The 21,773-nt window shown below is 35.6% G+C and overlaps 2 protein-coding genes across 2 annotated transcripts; one reads left to right on the top strand and one right to left on the bottom strand.

Moving 5' to 3' along the window:
• The first annotated feature begins 777 nt into the window (after positions 1-777).
• On the top strand, positions 778-7,770 carry LOC100372236 (alpha-1,3-mannosyl-glycoprotein 4-beta-N-acetylglucosaminyltransferase C-like). The gene is made up of 4 exons (XM_002738637.4): positions 778-1,141; positions 3,698-3,828; positions 5,413-5,509; positions 6,109-7,770. The coding sequence occupies exons 1-4, from the start codon at positions 1,060-1,062 to the stop codon at positions 7,260-7,262; spliced, it is 1,464 nt and encodes a 487-aa protein (XP_002738683.2). The 5' UTR covers positions 778-1,059; the 3' UTR covers positions 7,263-7,770.
• Positions 7,771-18,199: 10,429 nt separating this feature from the next.
• LOC102809101 (uncharacterized) lies at positions 18,200-21,720 on the bottom strand. Its single transcript, XM_006821659.3, has one exon. The coding sequence runs from the start codon at positions 21,448-21,450 to the stop codon at positions 20,596-20,598; it is 855 nt and encodes a 284-aa protein (XP_006821722.1). The 5' UTR covers positions 21,451-21,720; the 3' UTR covers positions 18,200-20,595.
• Positions 21,721-21,773: the final 53 nt, after the last annotated feature.

Here is a 21,773-nt window from a genome sequence, read left to right as displayed (position 1 = left end):
TTCTCGTTCAAACCCGGGATTCGATCAATAGGGGAGTCCCATTAAAAAAACACATTGCAAATCATGCAAGTTCAACATTTTCAAACCAATATACTAAAACAGAAATGCTCAGAGATGTAAATGAAGGATAGATATTACTTTTCACTATACACATCTCTGTTGATACTATCCCTCACATATTCTACTCCCAATTACTCCTGCGTAAAATGGACTAGCCTGTTCATGTTGACATTCAGACTAAAATCACGTGACAGGCTGTTAAAATTGGCTGTTGCATACTCTTTCGCCGTCTGGAAAATGTGTTTAATTAACTCACATTCAAGCAACAATGCAGATTTCCCAGTGGGAGTGAGACTATTCAAACTCTGCCACTAAAAAATAGGGGTGTTTTCAGCAAAAAACGAATAACCCTGGAATACACACAATATACTGAATTTCGGAACAAATCGTGCATTACTTACAGCAGCAGAATACCACAGAAATATCAGACGAAACATGAAAACACTATATATTGTATTTCAGCCTGAACCCTCTATATTGCAATTCAAGGAATTAACCCCATATGTGCATCCATTTCCCACCTTGGTATCACCCACCCCTGAAAACAAACTCTTAATACCACGCTGAAGCGTTTGGTAATGATATTTGCCAGTGCGCCACCAGGCAGCGTGGACGTTTGTGTGAATCTATTTATGACGGTGGAGGCGCAATGCTTATTGATTGGTACCAGCACACCAATGATTGGGAGATTGGTTACGCTCGAAATATAAGAACCGATATACAGTCACGTGTCACTATGGTAGTATCCGTCATCGGTATTGTTACTGTTGTAGTATCCTGCCTTGGTACACCTGTCAACGCGTGAATATGGTCCTCCCTGCATTTGCCGTTATTAGTCGTACACCTGGTGACCTGTGACCCTCCACAACAACAATATGGCGACTATTGCGCTAGGTCAGACGTGGTAAATATGATATTGTCGGTTCAAGGAATATGGCCGCCATGCAGAGCAACATTGTGTAGTATCAGATTAATGGCGAAAGTCAGCGCTTGGTAGAAATGAATTCTAAAATATGGAGAAATCTATTTCTAGCCAGCTTGGCGATATCGTTTTCTCTCAACACGTTTCTGTTGTTTTCAAGTGAGTATTTGATAAATGTATGATACCATATCAGAGCGTAATTTATGGTTTGCCCAATGCCCAGTGTACATTCTCTGTGATTTCCTCGTGAATACACCTATGAACAGAGGGCGGTGCTAAATAATTTCGATTATAAATAAAAATAATGTTCGTTATTTTTTAAAGGGCGGTGTTCTTGATGACTACACATGAGATGTGATCAACATTTAGGAATATAGAAAGCATTGCTTATGCTGAACTTCAGTGATAATTCGTGTTTAGGGAGACATGTGCACTTGTTAGCTCGACGGCAAAGCCCTACAGCAAGGGGTTTTACTGTGAGTTGACAAACCTATGTGTCTAAGGGCTTGTAACATGAGTGGTTAGAGTATTTTTCAGGTTCAAAGTGACTGTCAGTGACAGCACACAACTTGAATAGGCAGATACTATGGGGAGAACTTGAAGGCCTCATTAGTTTATCTACCAAAGATTGGGTGTTATTTTTCGAATTCCCGACTAAGCCTGGGATGAATGGGATCGGACATAAAATTGTTCATTACGCATACTGTGTGATTCTCAAGAAAGACTAAATATATAAACAGATCTACCCTCACATCACATATGTAAGATTTGTGCACAGTGACACACCGTGTATTCTTAATGACCATAAACTAATATATGCGTCTTAATTTGATATTCGAAAACAAGTGCATGAAAAGTCATAAATTTTTGGATTGTATTTACATATGTACTTTAATATGTCTTTTTTTCCAACAATGGTCTACGACAGAAATGGAATTCTGGAATATACAGAAAACTATTTTTAAAGGGGTGCATGTACAGATTTTAGTGCATGCATGCACACTCACAGAAATATTTACCAAAACAAACTTATTTTAAGACCTGAACAAAAGAAAGCACCATACCAGGTTATTTGAAGTCATGAATTTGTTTTATAAAAAATATCCATAAATGTTTCATGGTGTATTTTTTGTCATAATAATGCATTTTTCCTATACTTTTAACATCATGTGGGAATCTAATGCATTGGAGTTGTCGATTTGAAATACTATATAGGGACTATAGAAATTAGTTTTTTTTAATAAATATTTATTATATAATTATTTAATAAATAATTATATATGAATTTGCTGACATTAATTTTGTATTTATATTTTCTCAATTATTCTTCATTATGCTATCACCTGCAATTTGATTCTTGATTGTGTTCTCATCAGCCTGCCCCAGTTTTAGGATGATTAAATCTTTTGCAGTATATCATGTACATTACTTAATACTTGTATACATTGCTTTCCATAAATGCCATTGTTTTGCTGGATTGAGACATAAGATTGTAATGTGAATTTTGTTTACAAATCTCTGTAATACGGTATGTTGACTGTACCTCTCCACACCTAAAATACAATCAGAACATTGCATGCATCGGACTCTCACGAATTACCAATGACAGTTTAACAAACTGAATTTTACTTTAAATAAATTAACAACTAATATCTATCAATAAGCAGTTTTTTCATACATTCATTAAAATAATATCATGCTTGGAATGGTCAAGTAATTTTACAAATTGTAGTTTAGTTAATGAGACTGTACATTATATATAATAGCCTTAATGTTGTGTAGTACAGGACACATATGTCAGCAAGTTGCAATGTGATACATGTGTTAATAATCTGTACAGCACTCAAGTTGGAGTATCACTTTACATATGCTTGTTTAGATGACCTTATTTCCTCCTGTGGGTCACTTCAATTAACCTGACAGTTCCAGTATTAGGAGATTTGTTATCAGTTACATCATATGTAGGTATCATAGAAACTGCTGTTGCTAGGGAGTGAAACAACAAGTTGTTTATGCCCATTGATTTATCCAGACTGATGTTTTTCTAAAAAGTATTTTACCAGTACTCTATTATATCCTCAGTATTTGGATTTCAGTGAAAGTTTTAATTAATATATGACAAATATCTGGAGAAATTTATCTGCTCTGTCTGGATTTTTGCAAAGTAATACATATTCTAATATTATCAGCTTTTGAAAACCTTGGCTATAATATTGCCCCTTTGTCATGCTTTTGCCCCTTGGTCATGCGGTTGTCCCTTGGCTATACTAGGCCATACTATTGCCCCTTGGTCATGCTATTGCCCTTTAGTCATGCTATTGACTTTTGGCCATGCTATTGCCCCTTGGTCATGCTATCACCCTTTGGCAATGTATTGTCCCTCACCCAATCATAGATATAATAGAATCTTGATGTTTGCATTCAGTTGAAAAATGTATTCTTCATCGTATTAATCTTGGTGACAGAAAGATTTGAAAGAAAGTTATATGCATGTACCGGTAGTGATGTGAGAATAAGCCCATTGCTTGTATAGCTGTTTTGAAAGTTAACATATTTGTTCTTCCAAAAATAAACCAGAAAATAAGCTGAAAAGCGGAATTTGTACAACTTGTCAGATATTACGGGGTTCGTACACACCCTATGAGCTGCCTCTAAATTGTTTTTTTTTCATCCGTGATTCACATTATCGATCAAATTTGCTTTTTCTCCTTATAGAAACTATGTCGCTAAGCGGGGACAAATTGTCCTCGTGTGAGATACAGAAAAATACACTGTTGAAAACAATTGGTATACTACAAGAAAATTGTAACAACCATGAAAAGAAGCTTGATCAAAAGAGCATCCAGGTTAGTTGAGATTTTTATTTTGAAGAAATATTCATTGTGTGAGTTCATTGATTTGACACAAAGGACAATAATATTTAATTTTACAGCCGTTCTGAGAATTATTCGGACAGTCAGTTAGCAAAATGACTTCCAACTTTGCAAAACACTTTGGTCTTTGCCCAATCTAGATTTGTCGGCGCCACTTGAGCGACGGGCGCGTGGTTTGGGATTACTATTTCATAGGGGTTGTCGGCTTGGTGAATTGTAAGTATTATCTAGCGTGCGTTCACAGCAACCATTCTTTATTTTTTATAATTATATTGTAATTATTTTCAGTAATTTTGAAAATCACAAGTTGGATGTTGCTTAAATCTGTCGAAAAATGTCAACCCCTCGCTCATTTTAGTCAGTTGGACCTGTTACAAAAATGGACTAGACATAATAACAGTCGTTATACCCGTCATTTTCAAACTGCAGTTGAAAAAGTGATTTGATCAAGGAAGGCACTTTTGATTTGACAAAATCCATCAAACCATTATAATCGAGTTTGAATGCATATACTTTGAATGCATATACAACATATAACCTGTTAATATATGGTAACCAGCGCGTGTTGTTTTGAAAACAGCGTTTTACCCGCATCTTGCAAGATAATGGAATGATTCCATCAAGTCTAGATTGGAAAAGACCCAAGTGTTTTGCAAAGCTCCAACATATATTGCTAACTGACTGTCTGAATAATTCTCAGAACGGCTGTAACAACTACTTATCAAATGAATACATATAGAATAACAAAGAAAATAAGAAAATGTATACAAAATAAGTAGCCTTGAAAGCAGGAATCAAAGTAAAGAATATATTAATACAAAAGCTTTTGGTAATAATTTTGTAAATATTTTGAAAATAGACTGGTGAATATATTATATAGCAAATTGAGGTCATAATGTTTTAATTTTAGTTTTCAGAGGGGAGTATCAAGTCTGGAATGTGGGGCAGTCCGTGGTGGGTATATGCGTCAAGGCTACACTGAGTGTGTTACAAAATGTCTAGTTGTGGTTAAAGAGTAAATTCTATGTATTCTACTAAATTATGAATGGTATTTTAATTTCATTGGTATGTGTGTCTGTTAATAATTTTATTGATATGCTATGGTGTAATAACATCAATCAATCAAACACATTTCTAACAAACTAGAACATAGTGAACACTTGAAAAGGTTTGATTTTTAAAATGAATATTATCGCATTCAAAAAAATTACATGCTTTGTATATAAGCTGGGTTACTTGCAAAAATAACCCCAAATAAACTCTAATTATCTATTTTACAGACTCACTCACTCACTCATCTTGCATGACTTCAAAGTTATTTAATTCATGTCACACATACCCTTAATTTATAGATCCTTGTTACAAACAAACATAATCTGTTTAATTAATTGGCCGAATTTAAGTAATCCAAGGATGCTAAAATTTTATATATATTTAATGTTTGTCAATATAAGTTGTTATCAGTTTGTAATAACCAGTTGATACTAACTACCTAATTTGTATATTATTCTGGTAAAAAAACATCACACATTTATGTTTTATTATTATTAACAACAGGACACATCTACAAAAGTTACAAAGACTTTAAGGAGATCTAGTATTTTGATTAACAAAGATGAAGTAAGATTATTAGGAAATTCAAGAAGCATTAAAGGTAATGTACCAGTAATTGTTCAAAATGCCACTACATATACTGTCAGGTTTACAGGAGAAAATTACATTTTTTTAAGCATTTTCAGGTATCTCACAAATGCTAAAGCTTAAGTACCCAACAAAATCTTCACTCAAAAACATCACCATTTCTCTGTTCACTAATAAACTTTTCAAAATGTGACAATGAATATTGAATTTCCCCACTTTGACTTTTTTACACAAATGTAATATCTTCCTTTTTTGGTAGTTTTAATACAATTTTATAAAATTGAAATATATAAATTAATATATACCGGTAGTTTGTGGTTTTGGCCCTCTAGTGTTGAAATCATTTTTTTTTCTGTTTTGTTTTTGACTGATAATTTTGCTGGAATGGCCAATATGTACACAGAGCATGTTTGTAGTCTATCAGTTGTGATAGTAATACATTTTAACATTGTCTCAAACTCCAAAGCATGATGAAACTTTACCCAAACAGACCTCTAACTTCATCCCTAGAATTTTGTACAATCCTAAAATATTGCATTTGTCTCCATGTAATTACTATGACATTTCTGTGACTAATACACACCCCTATTGAATCAATTCTATTTGTTTCAGGATTCATAACGATAGCAATACCTACAGTGAAAAGAGAGCAAGGGGACTATCTTACAGCAACATTAGACTCTATCATTGAAAACACATCTAAAGAAGAAAGGAAGAAAACAACAATTGTTGTATTTTTAGCCGATGTCAATGAAGATTACAAAAAACAGATAGTTGACAAAATAAGAGAGAAATATTCTGAATACCTTTGGAATGGATTTCTGGAAGTGATCCAAGCACCCAAAGATTTTTATCCATCGCTTGAGAATTTGAAACAGAAATACGGTGATTCTGAAGCTCGGATTGCGTGGCGATCCAAACAAGTTGTGGATTATGCATTTCTTTTCAGTTACTGCAAAGATATGTCTGATTTCTATCTCCAGCTAGAGGATGATGTAATCTCCACTCCAAAATTTCTTGCTTCCATTCAAGCATTTATAAGTGTTAATTCAAAAAGTACCTGGGTGACTCTTGAGTTCTCGGAGCTTGGTTTCATAGGAAAACTGTACCATTCAGAGGACCTTTCACAGCTTTCTGAGTTTGTATTGTCATTTTACGATGAACAACCCATCGATTTTTTATTACGATATTATTTAGCTTTAAAAGGCCAGTCAAAGCCGCTTGTTCATTTGCCAACTTTATTTCAACATATTGGCCAACAGTCTTCGCTTAAGGAAAAACAGCAAGAATTGAAAGATCGTTTTTTTGAAACTGGTCTGAACAGATTAAATGGTGATAATCCACCTGCCAAAATTCACAGCACATTACGTACATTCAGTATGTATCTACCACAGCTTGCTTATAGCTCACAGCCTGGATACTTTTGGGGTGTCGCACCAAAAGTCGGTGATTATATTTTTGTAATATTTGATGATGCTGTGAGAATATCGAAAGTTGTTTTTGAAACAGGCCTTGACAACCACAAAGAGGACTTCCTGAGGAATGGGAGATTAGAAGCCAGTCCTAAAGTGGTTGGAGAGACTGAAGGAAAATTACCAGTATGTTCTGATTATGTGTACCTTGGAAGTTTTGAGAAAGGACAAATCGAAGTATTAGATGTTGACAAGAAAACCAAATTTGCTGTGAAGTGTTTGCGAGTCAGTGTAACCGAGGATCAAACAGCTTGGATGATTCTTCGTGAAATTGCTGTCTGGACAGTAAAATAAACTGGTCATAAAAATATGTTATTGAATTGTTGATAAAAACTCATGGGTGGTATTTTTTAAGCATATTTACTATGGGATATTTTTCAATAAAACATGTTCACAATGTTTGGGCACAATTGGGATTGAGTGTTCCATTTGATTATAACAGTTGGGAATTGGTGTATAAAGCATTGTTAGATAGATTTATATTTATGTATTCCCAAAATGTCTATTTATATCTCAAAAGTTTCCCTCAGCAGTTCAATTATTAATAGTGGACAACATTTATTAATATTATTTCTATGGCATACTACCATAAAATCTGTATTAGAAGCCGCATCCCTAATAGAAGTCGCACTGATTCTTTTTGAATGATTGAGAAGCAAAAATTTCTCATATGTGTAGAAGCTGCATACCCTATGTTGCATTGTACCATTTTAGTAGAATCCACGGTTTCTAATACAGATTTTACAGTAGTCTTTATGGTGATGTACAAGTCACCCAGAATAAATAAAGATAATAAGTAAAATATGGGTATTCATTTCGATCATTTTTGAAACAAGAACTCTTTTGATGATAATGTAACTATAAGTGGAAACAACATATCCAACAGTAGATCTTTATATGAAAGTCGTATAAGGAACAAAACAACTGAAAAGTATACTACACTAGATAGTCAAATCAATAAGAGAAAATAGTATTTCATAATGAATGTAACCATGATGACATATGTTTTAAAATGGTGTATTTTCTGAATGGAAATCATTGAAAATAGTAAACCAATGGAAATTATTGAAAATAGTAAACCAATGGAAAATTCTTGAAAATAGTAAACCAATGGAAATTATTAAAATAGTAAACCAATGGAAATTATTGAAAATAGTACCCAATGAAAATTATTAAAAATAGTAAACCAATGGAAATTATTGAAAATAGTACCCAATGGAAATTATTGAAAATAGTAAACCAATGGAAATTATTGAAAATAGTACCCAATGAAAATTATTGAAAATAGTAAACCAATGAAATTTATTGAAAATAGTAAACCAATGGAAATTATTGAAAATAGTAAACCAATGGAAATTATTGAAAATAGTAAACCAATGGAAATTATTGAAAATAGTAAACCAATGGAAATTATTAAAAATAGTAAACCAATGGAAATTATTGAAAATAGTACACAATGGAAATTATTAAAAATAGTAAACCAATGGAAATTATTGAAAATAGTACCCAATGAAAATTATTAAAAATAGTAAACCAATGGAAATTATTGAAAATAGTACCCAATGAAAATTATTGAAAATAGTAAACCAATGGAAATTATTGAAAATAGTAAACCAATGGAAATTATTGAAAATAGTAAACCAATGGCAATTATTGAAAATAGTAAACCAATGGAAATTATTGAAAATAGTAAACCAATGAAAACTATTGAAAATAGTAAACCAATGAAAATTATTGAAAATAGTAAACCAATGGAAATTATTGAAAATAGTAAACCAATGGAAATTATTGAAAATAGTAAACCAATGGAAATTATTGAAAATAGTAAACCAATGAAAACTATTGAAAATAGTAAACCAATGAAAATTATTGAAAATAGTAAACCAATGGAAATTATTGAAAATAGTAAACCAATGGAAATTATTAAAAATAGTAAACCAATGGAAATTATTGAAAATAGTACACAATGGAAATTATTGAAAATAGTAAACCAATGGAAATTATTGAAAATAGTACCCAATGAAAATTATTAAAAATAGTAAACCAATTTCAACAGAAAAGACTAAAGCAAGTGCAATCTGACCCCAGATTTTGACCTGCAAGAAAACAAGGGTTTCAATTCTAGCATTTTTAACGGTGACAGCGCTGCCTTGATTGAGTATAGCATTATGATATAATTTGGATGGGATTTCTAAAAAAAGGATTTAAATTTGTTGGCGATGACTTCATGCTTGGCAACTGGTGTATAAAAAATTGAAAATTATAAAAGTGAAAAATGATAGTTATTGTTATAATGATTGTATTATGTTTGTTTTATTCACAGGTTGTAGACGGTTTAATTTGGAGAGAAGTTTCTTTAATTTAAATCTTTGAGAATTGCTTGGTAATATGTCTGTTTTACCAATCATGGATGCAAAACATTAATTAATAGCATAATATCCTCAATGCGATTCTAGTAAATGATTTAAGATAGTTATTTTAGATGCAACCCTTGGCATTTGTGTCACGTTGTTTTGGGTATTAGGACAACTAGCGTATTCTCTCATACCCTAATGCATTTTGTTCTGCTGTATCAAACTGATTGTTGTACACCATTTACCCAAACACAACAATGTGGTGCAAATGGTGTCCCAGGCAGTTTTTCTAAATTTGGGAATCTCTATGTATGTTGGAGATGTTGAATTGTTTGAGTTGCGGAAACATTGAGTTACAAAAGTGACGCCAATATTTTAGAAACCATGCCCACTTTGCAACAACACAACAGTCATGGACTACCTTTACAAGAAGGGAGAGACAGAATCAATAGTGTTGAACAAATAAGCGATGAAATATTTTCTTCCTCAGGAATCCATTAGGTTATTAATGTCAACCTCGCCTGCCAAATAAACAATCTTTCAGTAAAGTGGGCCTAACATATTATACTCAAATTCAACTTTGCGGTTGGCACTAATTATATTTTTGTCGCAGCTTGATAGCTTGTTTGTTGAATTCACCAACACACACAAAAAAGTGATTATAACTCTCACCAAATTCTTGGGTGTCATAATAGATGATAATGTATCATAGAAAGAACTTATTCACCGAATAGCAGCCACAATTTCGACAAGTACTGGCATTCTTTCCGTCATTAGACTGAAACATATACTGTTATATATATATATAGATTGCATAGACATATTATATTGTTGCTACATAATTCAAATCCAAACTAAGAAACACATTTACAATTACAGCTTGCCACTATGTTAATTCTTTGGGCAACTACAGTTGTATTATTGCTGCATTCAGTCTTTATTATTGCAGAATATCTCTGTACAAGTTGACTGAATGGTACCCGGTACGTGTCTGTAAATACATTAATAAATGTACCATTATGACTTGTCTTTGTAAAAACTTCAAAAAAAAAGAATGGTACACTTGAAAAATGATGTCAAACGAATAGACAGATAGAACCAAAACATAAGATGGAGTTGCAGCATTGAACAACAACATTGAAGTAATCAGTTGCATACATGTAGGCAATCAGTTGCAGCATGGAGGTAATCAGTTGCAGCATTGAGGTAATAGGTTGCAGCATGGGGTAATCAGCTGTATAACCAGTACTATCATGTCCATCCACCTAGCCATCCATCCATTCCTCAACGAACTTACAATCAGAATTACCAGCAATCAATTACAACTGTAAATCCTACACTGTAGAACAGTTCAACTCTGGTATAGACTTTTTTACATCTAAATATTAGATCACTCACAAAGCATTTTGATGATTTTGTTTCCTTTCTCAGTATTTTAAACCACCCACCTTTATTTATGGGTATTACAGAAACCTGGTTAAACTCCACCTCAAACCCTATTCTTTATAGTATCCCTTCTTATAAATTGATTACATGTGATCGGGATAACTCACAGGGTGGGGGAGTAGCATTGTATACTTGCAGCTCTTTGAACGTTACACGTATTAGCGCAATGAAAATCGCCCACTCAGAATTGATCTTTGTTGAGGCGCTCATTAATAACAATAAACTAATCATAGGTGTTAATTACGTAAACCCAACACCCCCTGTCATGAATTCATTGACAGTTTGGAGGTATGTCTCGATCATTTGTCTGCACAGGGCAAGCATTGTTTAATCCTTGGTGACGTGAACATTGGTACGTCCAAAGATTCGGCATCTGCCAATAATTACCTTACACTTCTAAATTCATACAATTTCTCCCAGATAATTACTACCCCAACCAGAGTAACAAATAACACAAGTTCAATCATTGACCACTTACTCACAAATATCACAGACTACTTTATCGACAGTGGCACTATTCAATCGGATATTTCGGACCACTACCCAATCTTTGGCATTATACAACAATTCAAACACGTTTTTAAAACAGACACTACATTTATAAAATATGATTTCAACAATTACAACCACCAACATGATTTTTTGGCCGATTTGAGTGCGGCAACATGGCAACAAGTGTACACTTGTTCAGATCCCAATCAAGCTTATTCCGCCTTTTATGACATTTTTCATGGTATATCATTAAAGCATGTACAGGTAAAAAAAAAAATTAAAAAATCACACAAAAGTCCCCGCAAACCTTGGATATCTAAAGCCCTAATTAAATCAATTCATACAAAATATAACTTATTTAGTAAAATGAAGAAACACCCACTCAAACATAAATATAAAATGTATAGAAACACATTGACAAAACTCCTCAAGTCAGCAAAAAAGGTGTATTATTCAAAGAAAGTATCATCTGCGAATGGTAATACGAGTAAAACGTGGCAAGTGGTCAATGAAATTCTAAATAAAACTGTAACGAAAATGGCCCCTAAAAAACTGCATTGCACTACGCTAAACAAAACAATAACTGACAGTTAAGACATTGCAGATAGTTTCAACTCATACTTCACCAACATTGGGCCCAATCTCGCTGCCAATATCAATTGCCCGCCACACAATTTTAGAAAATGTTTAAGCGGAAATTTCCAAAGCTCCTTTTTCTTTCGTCCAGTTTGCAAACAAGATGTTTTAAATACAATTACATCATTAAATCCCCGTAAATCGCCTGGGCATGACCAAATTCACCCCAAACAAGTTATCCATGCTGCAGACGTCATCTGTGGTCCATTAGCCCACGTTATCAATTGTTCACTGAGCCAAGGAAAATTTCCCGACCCGCTCAAGATCGCAAAAAATACCCCAATCTTCATAAAAGGTTCGGTAACAAATGTCAGTAATTATCGTCCAATTTCCATTTTCCAACTATTGAATCGCTTGTAAATAAACAATTTATTGACTACTTAGAAAAAAAACATATGACAAACAGCCAATTTGGTTTTCGTAAAAAACACAGTCCCAAGCTTGCTCTTACAGACTTACTTTCAGACATAGCTGCAAACCTTGACAATAGATCTATCACCTTTGGCATTGTTGTTGATCTCAAAAAGGCATTCGACACTATTAACCATGACATCCTCATTTCCAAATTAGAGCATTATGGCATTAGGGGGCTCCCACTTTTATGGTTTAGAGACTATCTTTACAATCGCCACCAATCAGTTACTTTAAATAACATTTCATCATCATACACTCTAATTAAATGTGGCGTCCCTCAAGGGTCGATTCTGAGTTCTATTCTATTGCTAGTCTATATTAATGACATTGCAAATTCAACCAACGCTTTTAGTTTTCGGCTCTTCGCAGATGATGCAAATCTATTTAAATTCCTCAAAGACAGTCACATCAATCTTTCCGATATCAGCAATGACTTTCAAAGAGTCTACGATTGGTGCAGTGCTAACAAACTCACAATAAATGTACAGAAAACAAATTATATGATTATTAAAACAACACAACGAGTTGTTAACACCGAGGGAAGTCTGCTTATCCAGGGATCTCCAATTGAGGGGGTTCTACCAACTAACTATTTGGGAATTTCAATTGATCATCATATCAATTGGAAATCCCACATTGACAAAGTCAGGAGAATAATTACCCCCAAAGTTGGAATCATTTCTCAAATTCGACACTATGTTCCTAAATATATACTTCTCTTGCTATATAACTCGTTGATATTGCCACACATAATTTACTGTATAGAGATTTGGGGAAATACTTATTCAACGCTATTAAATCCAATTACGCTTCTACAAAAAAAATTGTCCGCCTAATCTCATTTTCTGACTTTCGTTCCCATACCGCTTCTCTCTTTAAATCTCTTGGTATTTTAAATATTCATAAACTCTGTATATTACACACCTGTTTGTTCGTTTTTGACTTAAAGAAGAAGCAATATGCCCATAGTATTGACAAATATCTAGACACACTACCCCATAATTACCCTATATGCTGCAGGCGACAACTATTATACTCCCAAGGTCAATCTCACATTAAATCAACATACTCTCAAATACGCTTCCACTAAGCACTGGAACTCACTTCCCGATCGCATAAAAAGTATACAAAGTAGACCGTCTTTCAAATGCCACTTAAAAAGGTATCTTCTAGAAGATATGTCAATTTTCGTTTCATATCAGTTTTATGTGTATTTGTATGTTACGTTGTTTTATTTTATCAGAGTGTGTGAGTATTTCTGTATTGCTTTATGTATTATAGTATTCATTACACGCTATAACTATGTCTTGTGCATATTAGCTTATGATTACTTTATTATATATCTTGGATCATAGGTCACAGACTAGCTTGAATAAGCTATTTCTGTGACCCCACCAGAAACAAAAATATATACTATATTACTATCATTGTAATTACTACTATTATAAATTTTAAGTATTCATTTATTTATAATTTACTACTCAATGTATACACTGTTTCTGGTGAAATAAAATTTCAGTTGCAGCATGGAGATAATCAGTTGCATACAAGTAGGCAAGTGGTTGCAGCATGGAGGTAATCAGTTGCAACATGTAGGTAATCAGTTGCAACATGAAGGCAACCAGTTGCAGCATGGAGGCAATCAGTTGCATACAAGTTGGTAATTGGTTTCAGCACGGAGGCAATCAGTTGCAGCATTGAGGTAGTCAGTTGCAGCATGGAGGTAATCAGTTGCATACAAGTAGGCAATCAGTTGCAGCATTGAGGTAGTCAGTTGCAGCATGGAGATAATCAGTTGCATACAAGTAGGCAAGTGGTTGCAGCATGGAGGTAATCAGTTGCAACATGTAGGTAATCAGTTGCAGCATGGAGGTAGTCAGTTGCATGCAAGTAGGCAATCAGTTGCATACCAGTAGGCAATTAGTTGCAGCATGGAAGTAATCAGTTGCAGCATGAAGGTTATCAGTTGCAGCATGGAGGTAATTAGTTGCAGCATGGAGGTAATCAGTTGCATACAAGTAGGCTATTGGTTGCAGCACGGAGGCAATCAGTTGCAGCATTGAGGTAATCAGTTGCAACATGTAGGTAATCAGCTGCAACATGTAGGTAATTAGCTGCAACATGTAGGTAATCAGTTGCAGCATGGAGGTAATTAGTTACATACAAGTAGGCAATCAGTTGCAGCATGGAGGTAATCGGTTGCAACATGAAGGCAATCAGTTGCAGCATGGAGGTAAACAGTTGCATATAAGTAGGCAATCAGTTGTAGCATGGAAGTAATCAGTTGCATACAAGTAGGCAATTGGATGCAGCATGGAGGTAATCAGTTTCATACAAGTAGGCAATTGGTTGCAGCATTGAGGCAATCAGTTGCAACATGTAGGTAATCAGTTGCAACACGAAGGCAATCAGTTGCAGCATGGAGGCAATCAGTTGCAACATGTAGGTAATCAGTTGCAATCAGTTGCAGTATGGAGGCAATCAGTTTCATACAAGTTGGTAATTGGTTGCAGCACGGAGGCAATCAGTTGCAGCATGGAGGTAATCAGTTGCATACAAGTAGGCAATTGGTTGCAGCATGGAAGTAATCAGTTGCAGCATGAAGGTTATCAGTTGCAGCATGGAGGTAATTAGTTGCAGCATGGAGGTAATCAGTTGCATGCAAGTAGGCAATCAGTTGCATACCAGTAGGCAATTAGTTGCAGCATGGAAGTAATCAGTTGCAGCATGAAGGTTATCAGTTGCAGCATGGAGGTAATTAGTTGCAGCATGGAGGTAATCAGTTGCATACAAGTAGGCTATTGGTTGCAGCACGGAGGCAATCAGTTGCAGCATTGAGGTAATCAGCTGCAACATGTAGGTAATTAGCTGCAACATGTAGGTAATCAGTTGCAGCATGGAGGTAATTAGTTACATACAAGTAGGCAATCAGTTGCAGCATGGAGGTAATCAGTTGCAACATGAAGGCAATCAGTTGCAGCATGGAGGTAAACAGTTGCATATAAGTAGGCAATCAGTTGCAGCATGGAGGTAATCAGTTGCATATAAGTAGGCAATCAGTTGCAGCATTGAGGTAATCAGCTGCAGCATGGAGTTAATCGGTTGCATACAAGTAGGCAATCAGTTGCAGCATGGGGTTAATCAGTTTCATACAAGTAGGCAATTGGTTGCAGCACGGAGGCAATCAGTTGCAGCATTGAGGTAGTCAGTTGCAGCATGGAGATAATCAGTTGCATACAAGTAGGCAATTGGTTGCAGCATGGAAGTAATTAGTTGCATACAAGTAGGCAATTGGTTGCAGCATGGAAGTAATTAGTTGCAGCATGGAGGTTATCAGTTACAGCATGGAGGTAATCAGTTGCATGCAAATAGGCAATTGGTTGCAGCATGGAAGTAATCAGTTGCAGCATGGAGGTAATCAGTTGCATATAAGTAGGCAATCAGTTGCAGCATTGAGGTAATCAGCTGCAGCATGGAGTTAATCGGTTGCATACAAGTAGGCAATCAGTTGCAGCATGGAGGTAATCAGTTGCATACAAGTAGGCAATTGGTTGCAGCATGGAAGTAATCAGTTGCAGTATGGAGGCAATCAGTTTCATACAAGTAGGCAATTGGTTGCAGCACGGAGGCAATCAGTTGCAGCATTGAGGTAGTCAGTTGCAGCATGGAGATAATCAGTTGCATACAAGTAGGCAATTGGTTGCAGCATGGAGATAATCAGTTGTATACAAGTAGGCAATTGGTTGCAGCATGGAGGTAATCAGTTACAGCATGGAGGTAATCAGTTGCAGCATGGAGGTTATCAGTTACAGCATGGAGGTAATCAGTTGCATGCAAATAGGCAATTGGTTGCAGCATGGAAGTAATCAGTTGCATACAAGTTGGTAATTGGTTTCAGCACGGAGGCAATCAGTTGCAGCATTGAGGTAATCAGCTGCAGCATGGAGTTAATCGGTTGCATACAAGTAGGCAATCAGTTGCAGCATGGAGGTAATCAGTTGCATACAAGTAGGTAATTGGTTGCAGCATGGGGTTAATCAGTTTCATACAAGTAGGCAATTGGTTGCAGCACGGAGGCAATCAGTTGCAGCATTGAGGTTATCAGTTACAGCATGGAGGTAATCAGTTGCATGCAAATAGGCAATTGGTTGCAGCATGGAAGTAATCAGTTGCAGCATGGAGGTTATCAGTTGCAGGATGGAGGTAATTAGTTGCAGCATGGGGTTAATCAGTTTCATACAAGTTGGTAATTGGTTTCAGCACGGAGGCAATCAGTTGCAGCATTGAGGTAATCAGCTGCAGCATGGAGTTAATCGGTTGCATACAAGTAGGCAATCAGTTGCAGCATGGAGGTAATCAGTTGCATACAAGTAGGTAATTGGTTGCAGCATGGGGTTAATCAGTTTCATACAAGTAGGCAATTGGTTGCAGCACGGAGGCAATCAGTTGCAGCATTGAGGTAGTCAGTTGCAGCATGGAGATAATCAGTTGCATACAAGTAGGCAATTGGTTGCAGCATGGAAGTAATTAGTTGCAGCATGGAGGTTATCAGTTACAGCATGGAGGTAATCAGTTGCATGCAAATAGGCAATTGGTTGCAGCATGGAAGTAATCAGTTGCAGCATGGAGGTAATCAGTTGCATACAAGTAGGCAATTGGTTGCAGCATGGAAGTAATTAGTTGCAGCATGGAGGTTATCAGTTACAGCATGGAGGTAATCAGTTGCATGCAAATAGGCAATTGGTTGCAGCATGGAAGTAATCAGTTGCAGCATGGAGATAATCAGTTGCATACAAGTAGGCAATTGGTTGCAGCATGGAAGTAATTAGTTGCAGCATGGAGGTTATCAGTTACAGCATGGAGGTAATCAGTTGCATGCAAATAGGCAATTGGTTGCAGCATGGAAGTAATTAGTTGCAGCATGGAGGTTATCAGTTACAGCATGGAGGTAATCAGTTGCATGCAAATAGGCAATTGGTTGCAGCATGGAAGTAATCAGTTGCAGCATGGAGGTTATCAGTTGCAGGATGGAGGTAATTAGTTGCAGCATGGGGTTAATCAGTTTCATACAAGTTGGTAATTGGTTTCAGCACGGAGGCAATCAGTTGTAGCATTGAGGTAGTCAGTTGTAGCATGGGGTAATCAGTTGCATACATGTAGGCAATCAGTTGCAACATAGAGGTAATCAGTTGCAGCATGGAGGAAATCAGTTGCAGCATGGAGGTAATCAGTTGCATACATGTAGGCAATCAGTTGCAGCATTGAGGCAATCAGTTGCATACAAGTAGGCAATTGGTTGCAGCATGGAGGTAATCAGTTGCAACATGGAGGCAATTTGTTGCAGCAGGGGATAATCAGTTGTATACAAGTAGGCAATTGGTTGCAGCATGGAAGTAATTAGTTGCAGCATGGAGGTTATCAGTTACAGCATGGAGGTAATCAGTTGCATGCAAATAGGCAATTGGTTGCAGCATGGAAGTAATCAGTTGCAGCATGGAGGTAATCAGTTGCATACAAGTTGGTAATTGGTTTCAGCACGGAGGCAATCAGTTGCAGCATTGAGGTAGTCAGTTGTAGCATGGGGTAATCAGTTGCAACATGTAGGCAATCAGTTGCAGCATAGAGGCAATTTGTTGTAGCAGGGGATAATCAGTTGCATACAAGTAGGCAATCAATTGCAACATGGAGGTTATCAGTTGCAACATGGAGGTAATTAGCTACAACATGTAGGTAATCAGTTGCAGCATGGAGGCAATCAGTTACAGCATGGAGGTAATCAGTTACAGCATGGAGGTAATCAGTTACAGCATGGAGGTAATCAGTTGCAGCATGGAGGTAATCAGTTGCAGCATGGAGGTAATTGTTGCAACAATAGCATTAAGTGACAGATTATAAAGTTATAAACAGTCTCTGTAATTCAATAAAACATTGGTAATTACAAAATAGGATATCATGGATGTACTAAAAAAACATTTTGAAAATTAGCATTTCTACAACTTATAAATACAATACTGTATTCTAGTTTGTCATGTATATTACATATTTCTATAAAATAACAAATTTTATTAACAATTTTTAAAATCTCACATACAATAAATTATACATCTTTCTGTGTAAATAGTTCATTTGTAGGGGAGAATATAGAGTGTCTGTATTTATACTGGTATAGATTCACAACAAACAGTCAAGAAATCTTTCAATTTATATTATCCATCCTCTCCACATAAGACACATTTTTAGTAAAAACAGTGTAAAAAACATGGAAATTGCAGGTTCAATTCCTGTGATTTGCTAAAAATTAGAACATCTGACATGCTGGTCAGACAGATATAGGCAGAAGAAAGCTATCCAATTGGGCATACTTATTAATGGTAGGATGTGTTCTATTTTTACCGATAGCTAAATGCACTAAATTTCTTTCTATAGTACTGACCACTGTGTTTACAACTATAAACAGAAACCCTTGAACGTAGCTACATGTGATGTAGTTTTGTTTTCAAGTACAAAGGGAAAAATGAAAATGCACAAAGTGAGTGGTCTTTGTGATTGCCTACCTGCTGGGTTTTACATCACTGTAGATATATACAAGTATTGAGGGATACTACTCAAATTGATAAGAACAGACAAATGAATGAAAAGCACTGAAATAAGAATTAAAATTACAAAAATGTAAAATACAAAGTACATGCAATGTTTGTAGTTATTTGTTTGATATAACATTTGGTCCTAGACAGGCAAGAAAGAAATGCTAAGACAACAAATTATTAAAATGCATGACAACAAGGGAAAGAGATTATTATTCAAAAAGCTAAAATGTGTTCACTGTATAGCCTGGCAGTGATTGACAGATCATTATCAAAATAAAAATGCCTTTTTGCAAATTATGCAAAATGAAATGCATGTAACTGACACTTTATGACAACATTGAAATAAACAAATAAAAGTACAACCAATTGTTTGAACAGATCATAAACCAAATAGCGAGTAAACATATACAAATACTTGCTATCTGAGAGGCTACACACAAGAAATAAAAAGATAGATTTTGAATAAACTGATAAAACAAAATGATGTGACTAATAAGTAGCCCACTCTATGTAATCAAGTTTGAATGAAGTCAGTTCAGGTATATTCAAGAAAATGTCTGCTCGAAGGAACAGACATGCTTGTCAGCCATCTTGGATATAATCAAACACTGAACTGACTCACACATGTACATTTTGTACAACTACATTATGTTTTTACACCAATTTTTGATGAAATTGCACACACAGAAAGACAGACATAACATATTTGCAGGTTTGTTCATTTCTTGCTGTTTGTGCTTTCTATGTTTTTGATTTTCTTCCTTACAAAATAATAGTCTATGAAATGTTGTCTTGGAATTGTTATGTTCCTCTTAGTTCTGGTGATATATAGTCCATCAAACAGACTCAAATTCACAGAGATGTACAAAATAATCTATGAGACATCTATTTATTTTTAGCCTATTTATATGTAAATAGATGGTGTAATTTGTGAGACATTAACAGGAAGAAAAGTGTTGCAAGACGACATTTCCAATAGTCGTGATAGTTAAAAATTAGTTTCTGTAAAAATGCAAAAAAGAGTTTCTGTACGAGAAAACTGAGCAATTTTAGCGAGAGTGAATGATAACTCAAACAAAATACCTGGTATTGCGTTTCTAATATATTTAAGACTTTTTGCAATGAGAAACAGCTTAAATCAGTATGCAATAAAATTGAAATTATGTACCGAAAGCATTGCGCACAGTAAATTTTATAAATCACAGTAAATTACATTACATTACATAATAATTTTAAAAATGTATATTTTTCTACTTTTATTCCCTGTTGCTTACCTCAAAATGGGAGCTAAGATCTCATTATTTGTATGGGGACAATGTTACTAACAGTGAATGAATTTTTCACATACAAATGAGTTGCACTTTGTTTTTCTTTTACTTTTGATCTGACCAACTTCAAGGTAGTCTTGTTCCAAACTCTGCAATTATCGAACATAACGTCACACTGCAAGTAAGCAATATGATGCAGATTACTGGTATATTCTTGAAATAAAACAATTTTTATTGGTTAGGTTTGGCTTGGTTGGGTAACTTACTCGTGTGGATGAGTTCTGTATTGGAGTTCATGTGAATGGGTAACCGATAAAATTTGAAGATGACACCGAACATCTTGATGTAATCAGATTGTAACTGTACAGCAAAATATGACACCATATTTGTAAAAACTTATAATCCTATTGATATTACAATATATGCAAACTCATATAAGGAAGCTCACTGCCAAATCTGCAGAACCATTAGCATGATCTAAGGCCTGAGACAACTGTGAAATGTCATGATCTGGAAACATTTCAATTAACTGGTCAAGGGGCCGACCTGACCTTTGATGACTGGCTGAATTTGGCATGCTCATGTGCGAGGCAGTGCTGGTAGTAGTGTCACTGCTATGATCAGATGCTGATGACCTAACTTTAGGTTTGTTCTCAAATCTTCTTAGGAATTCATCGTTTTTTTTCTTGCGATCTTCATCCCACATTTCTTTTCTGTTCTCTGCTCGTTCCTTGTTCCTTTCGGTTTGTTGTCTGGCCTTCGCCTTCTTCTCTCTAAGTTGTGCTTCTTCTTGTGCTTTTTGTTTCTCTCTATAAGTAGCTCTGGCTGTTCTTTGCTGCACTGCATTCTGCCGTTGTTCGACTGATTGTTTTCTCCGAACTTCATGTTCAGTCACCGCCCCTCCTCCTATTGTCTGTGGCGGCAAGGAAATATAGTCAATTCGTTTGCTGGCTTTATGTTCCTCGTACATTCTTTCTTCCTCCGCAGCTTGACGTGCGACCTGGTTTCGTCTTTTTTCGTTCGGTGTTATTTTCGTGAAGGCACCACAATATTCAGCTCGCTGCTTCAAATCACCAGCTTTCCCATAATCTGTACCTGGGTTAACCTCCCCGTCTTCCATTTTACTTTGTTCAACTGATCGTCCCTGCCTCCCAACTCCAGGGACTTTAGTAGGGTTTCTTCTCGGGCTTGGATTGCGTCTTTGACCAGCGTTTGTACCACGGCCTCGACTGGCAGCACCACGCACTTTAGTATTCGACGGTCTGGGGTTGTACGTATGACTCATGATTTCAAACTAAAGTGACATCATCGTAATTCTTGGATTTCCCCTGTCGCCATGTATTTGTATCTAAATATATGCGTCATTGGTAATCGGAGCACGGAGTAAACAGTAATACAATGTCACAATCAAACAACAGACACAATTATTATTCACGCAAACGACCAAAACGATGTTACATGGCACATACGGTTTTCATAACAGAGAGTACAGTTTCCATAACAGCCAGTTGACATTAGTTAGTGGAGATAATAAAGCACAACTAACAACCACAATAAACGGACCCTTCATGTGTATTGTCATTCTACAATATCGTACAGCTCCAGCAG

The sequence above is a fragment of the Saccoglossus kowalevskii genome, chromosome 1, assembly GCF_978046115.1.
Source record: "Saccoglossus kowalevskii chromosome 1, keSacKowa6.1, whole genome shotgun sequence".
Taxonomy (NCBI): Eukaryota; Metazoa; Hemichordata; class Enteropneusta; family Harrimaniidae; genus Saccoglossus; species Saccoglossus kowalevskii.
The sequence above is the reverse complement of the archived record's forward strand: the minus strand, read 5'-3'. Positions and strand labels throughout refer to the sequence as shown.

What these genes read in the sequence shown, in the direction of transcription:
- LOC100372236 (XM_002738637.4), top strand. Translation starts at nt 1,060, where the DNA reads ATGAATTCTAAAATATGGAGAAATCTATTTCTAGCCAGCTTGGCGATA. An exon ending in CACGTTTCTGTTGTTTTCAA is followed by an intron (nt 1,142 to 3,697) that starts GTGAGTATTTGA and finishes TTCTCCTTATAG; the next exon opens with AAACTATGTCGCTAAGCGGG. An exon ending in TTGATCAAAAGAGCATCCAG is followed by an intron (nt 3,829 to 5,412) that starts GTTAGTTGAGAT and finishes TATTAACAACAG; the next exon opens with GACACATCTACAAAAGTTAC.
- LOC102809101 (XM_006821659.3), bottom strand. Translation starts at nt 21,450, where the DNA reads ATGAGTCATACGTACAACCCCAGACCGTCGAATACTAAAGTGCGTGGT.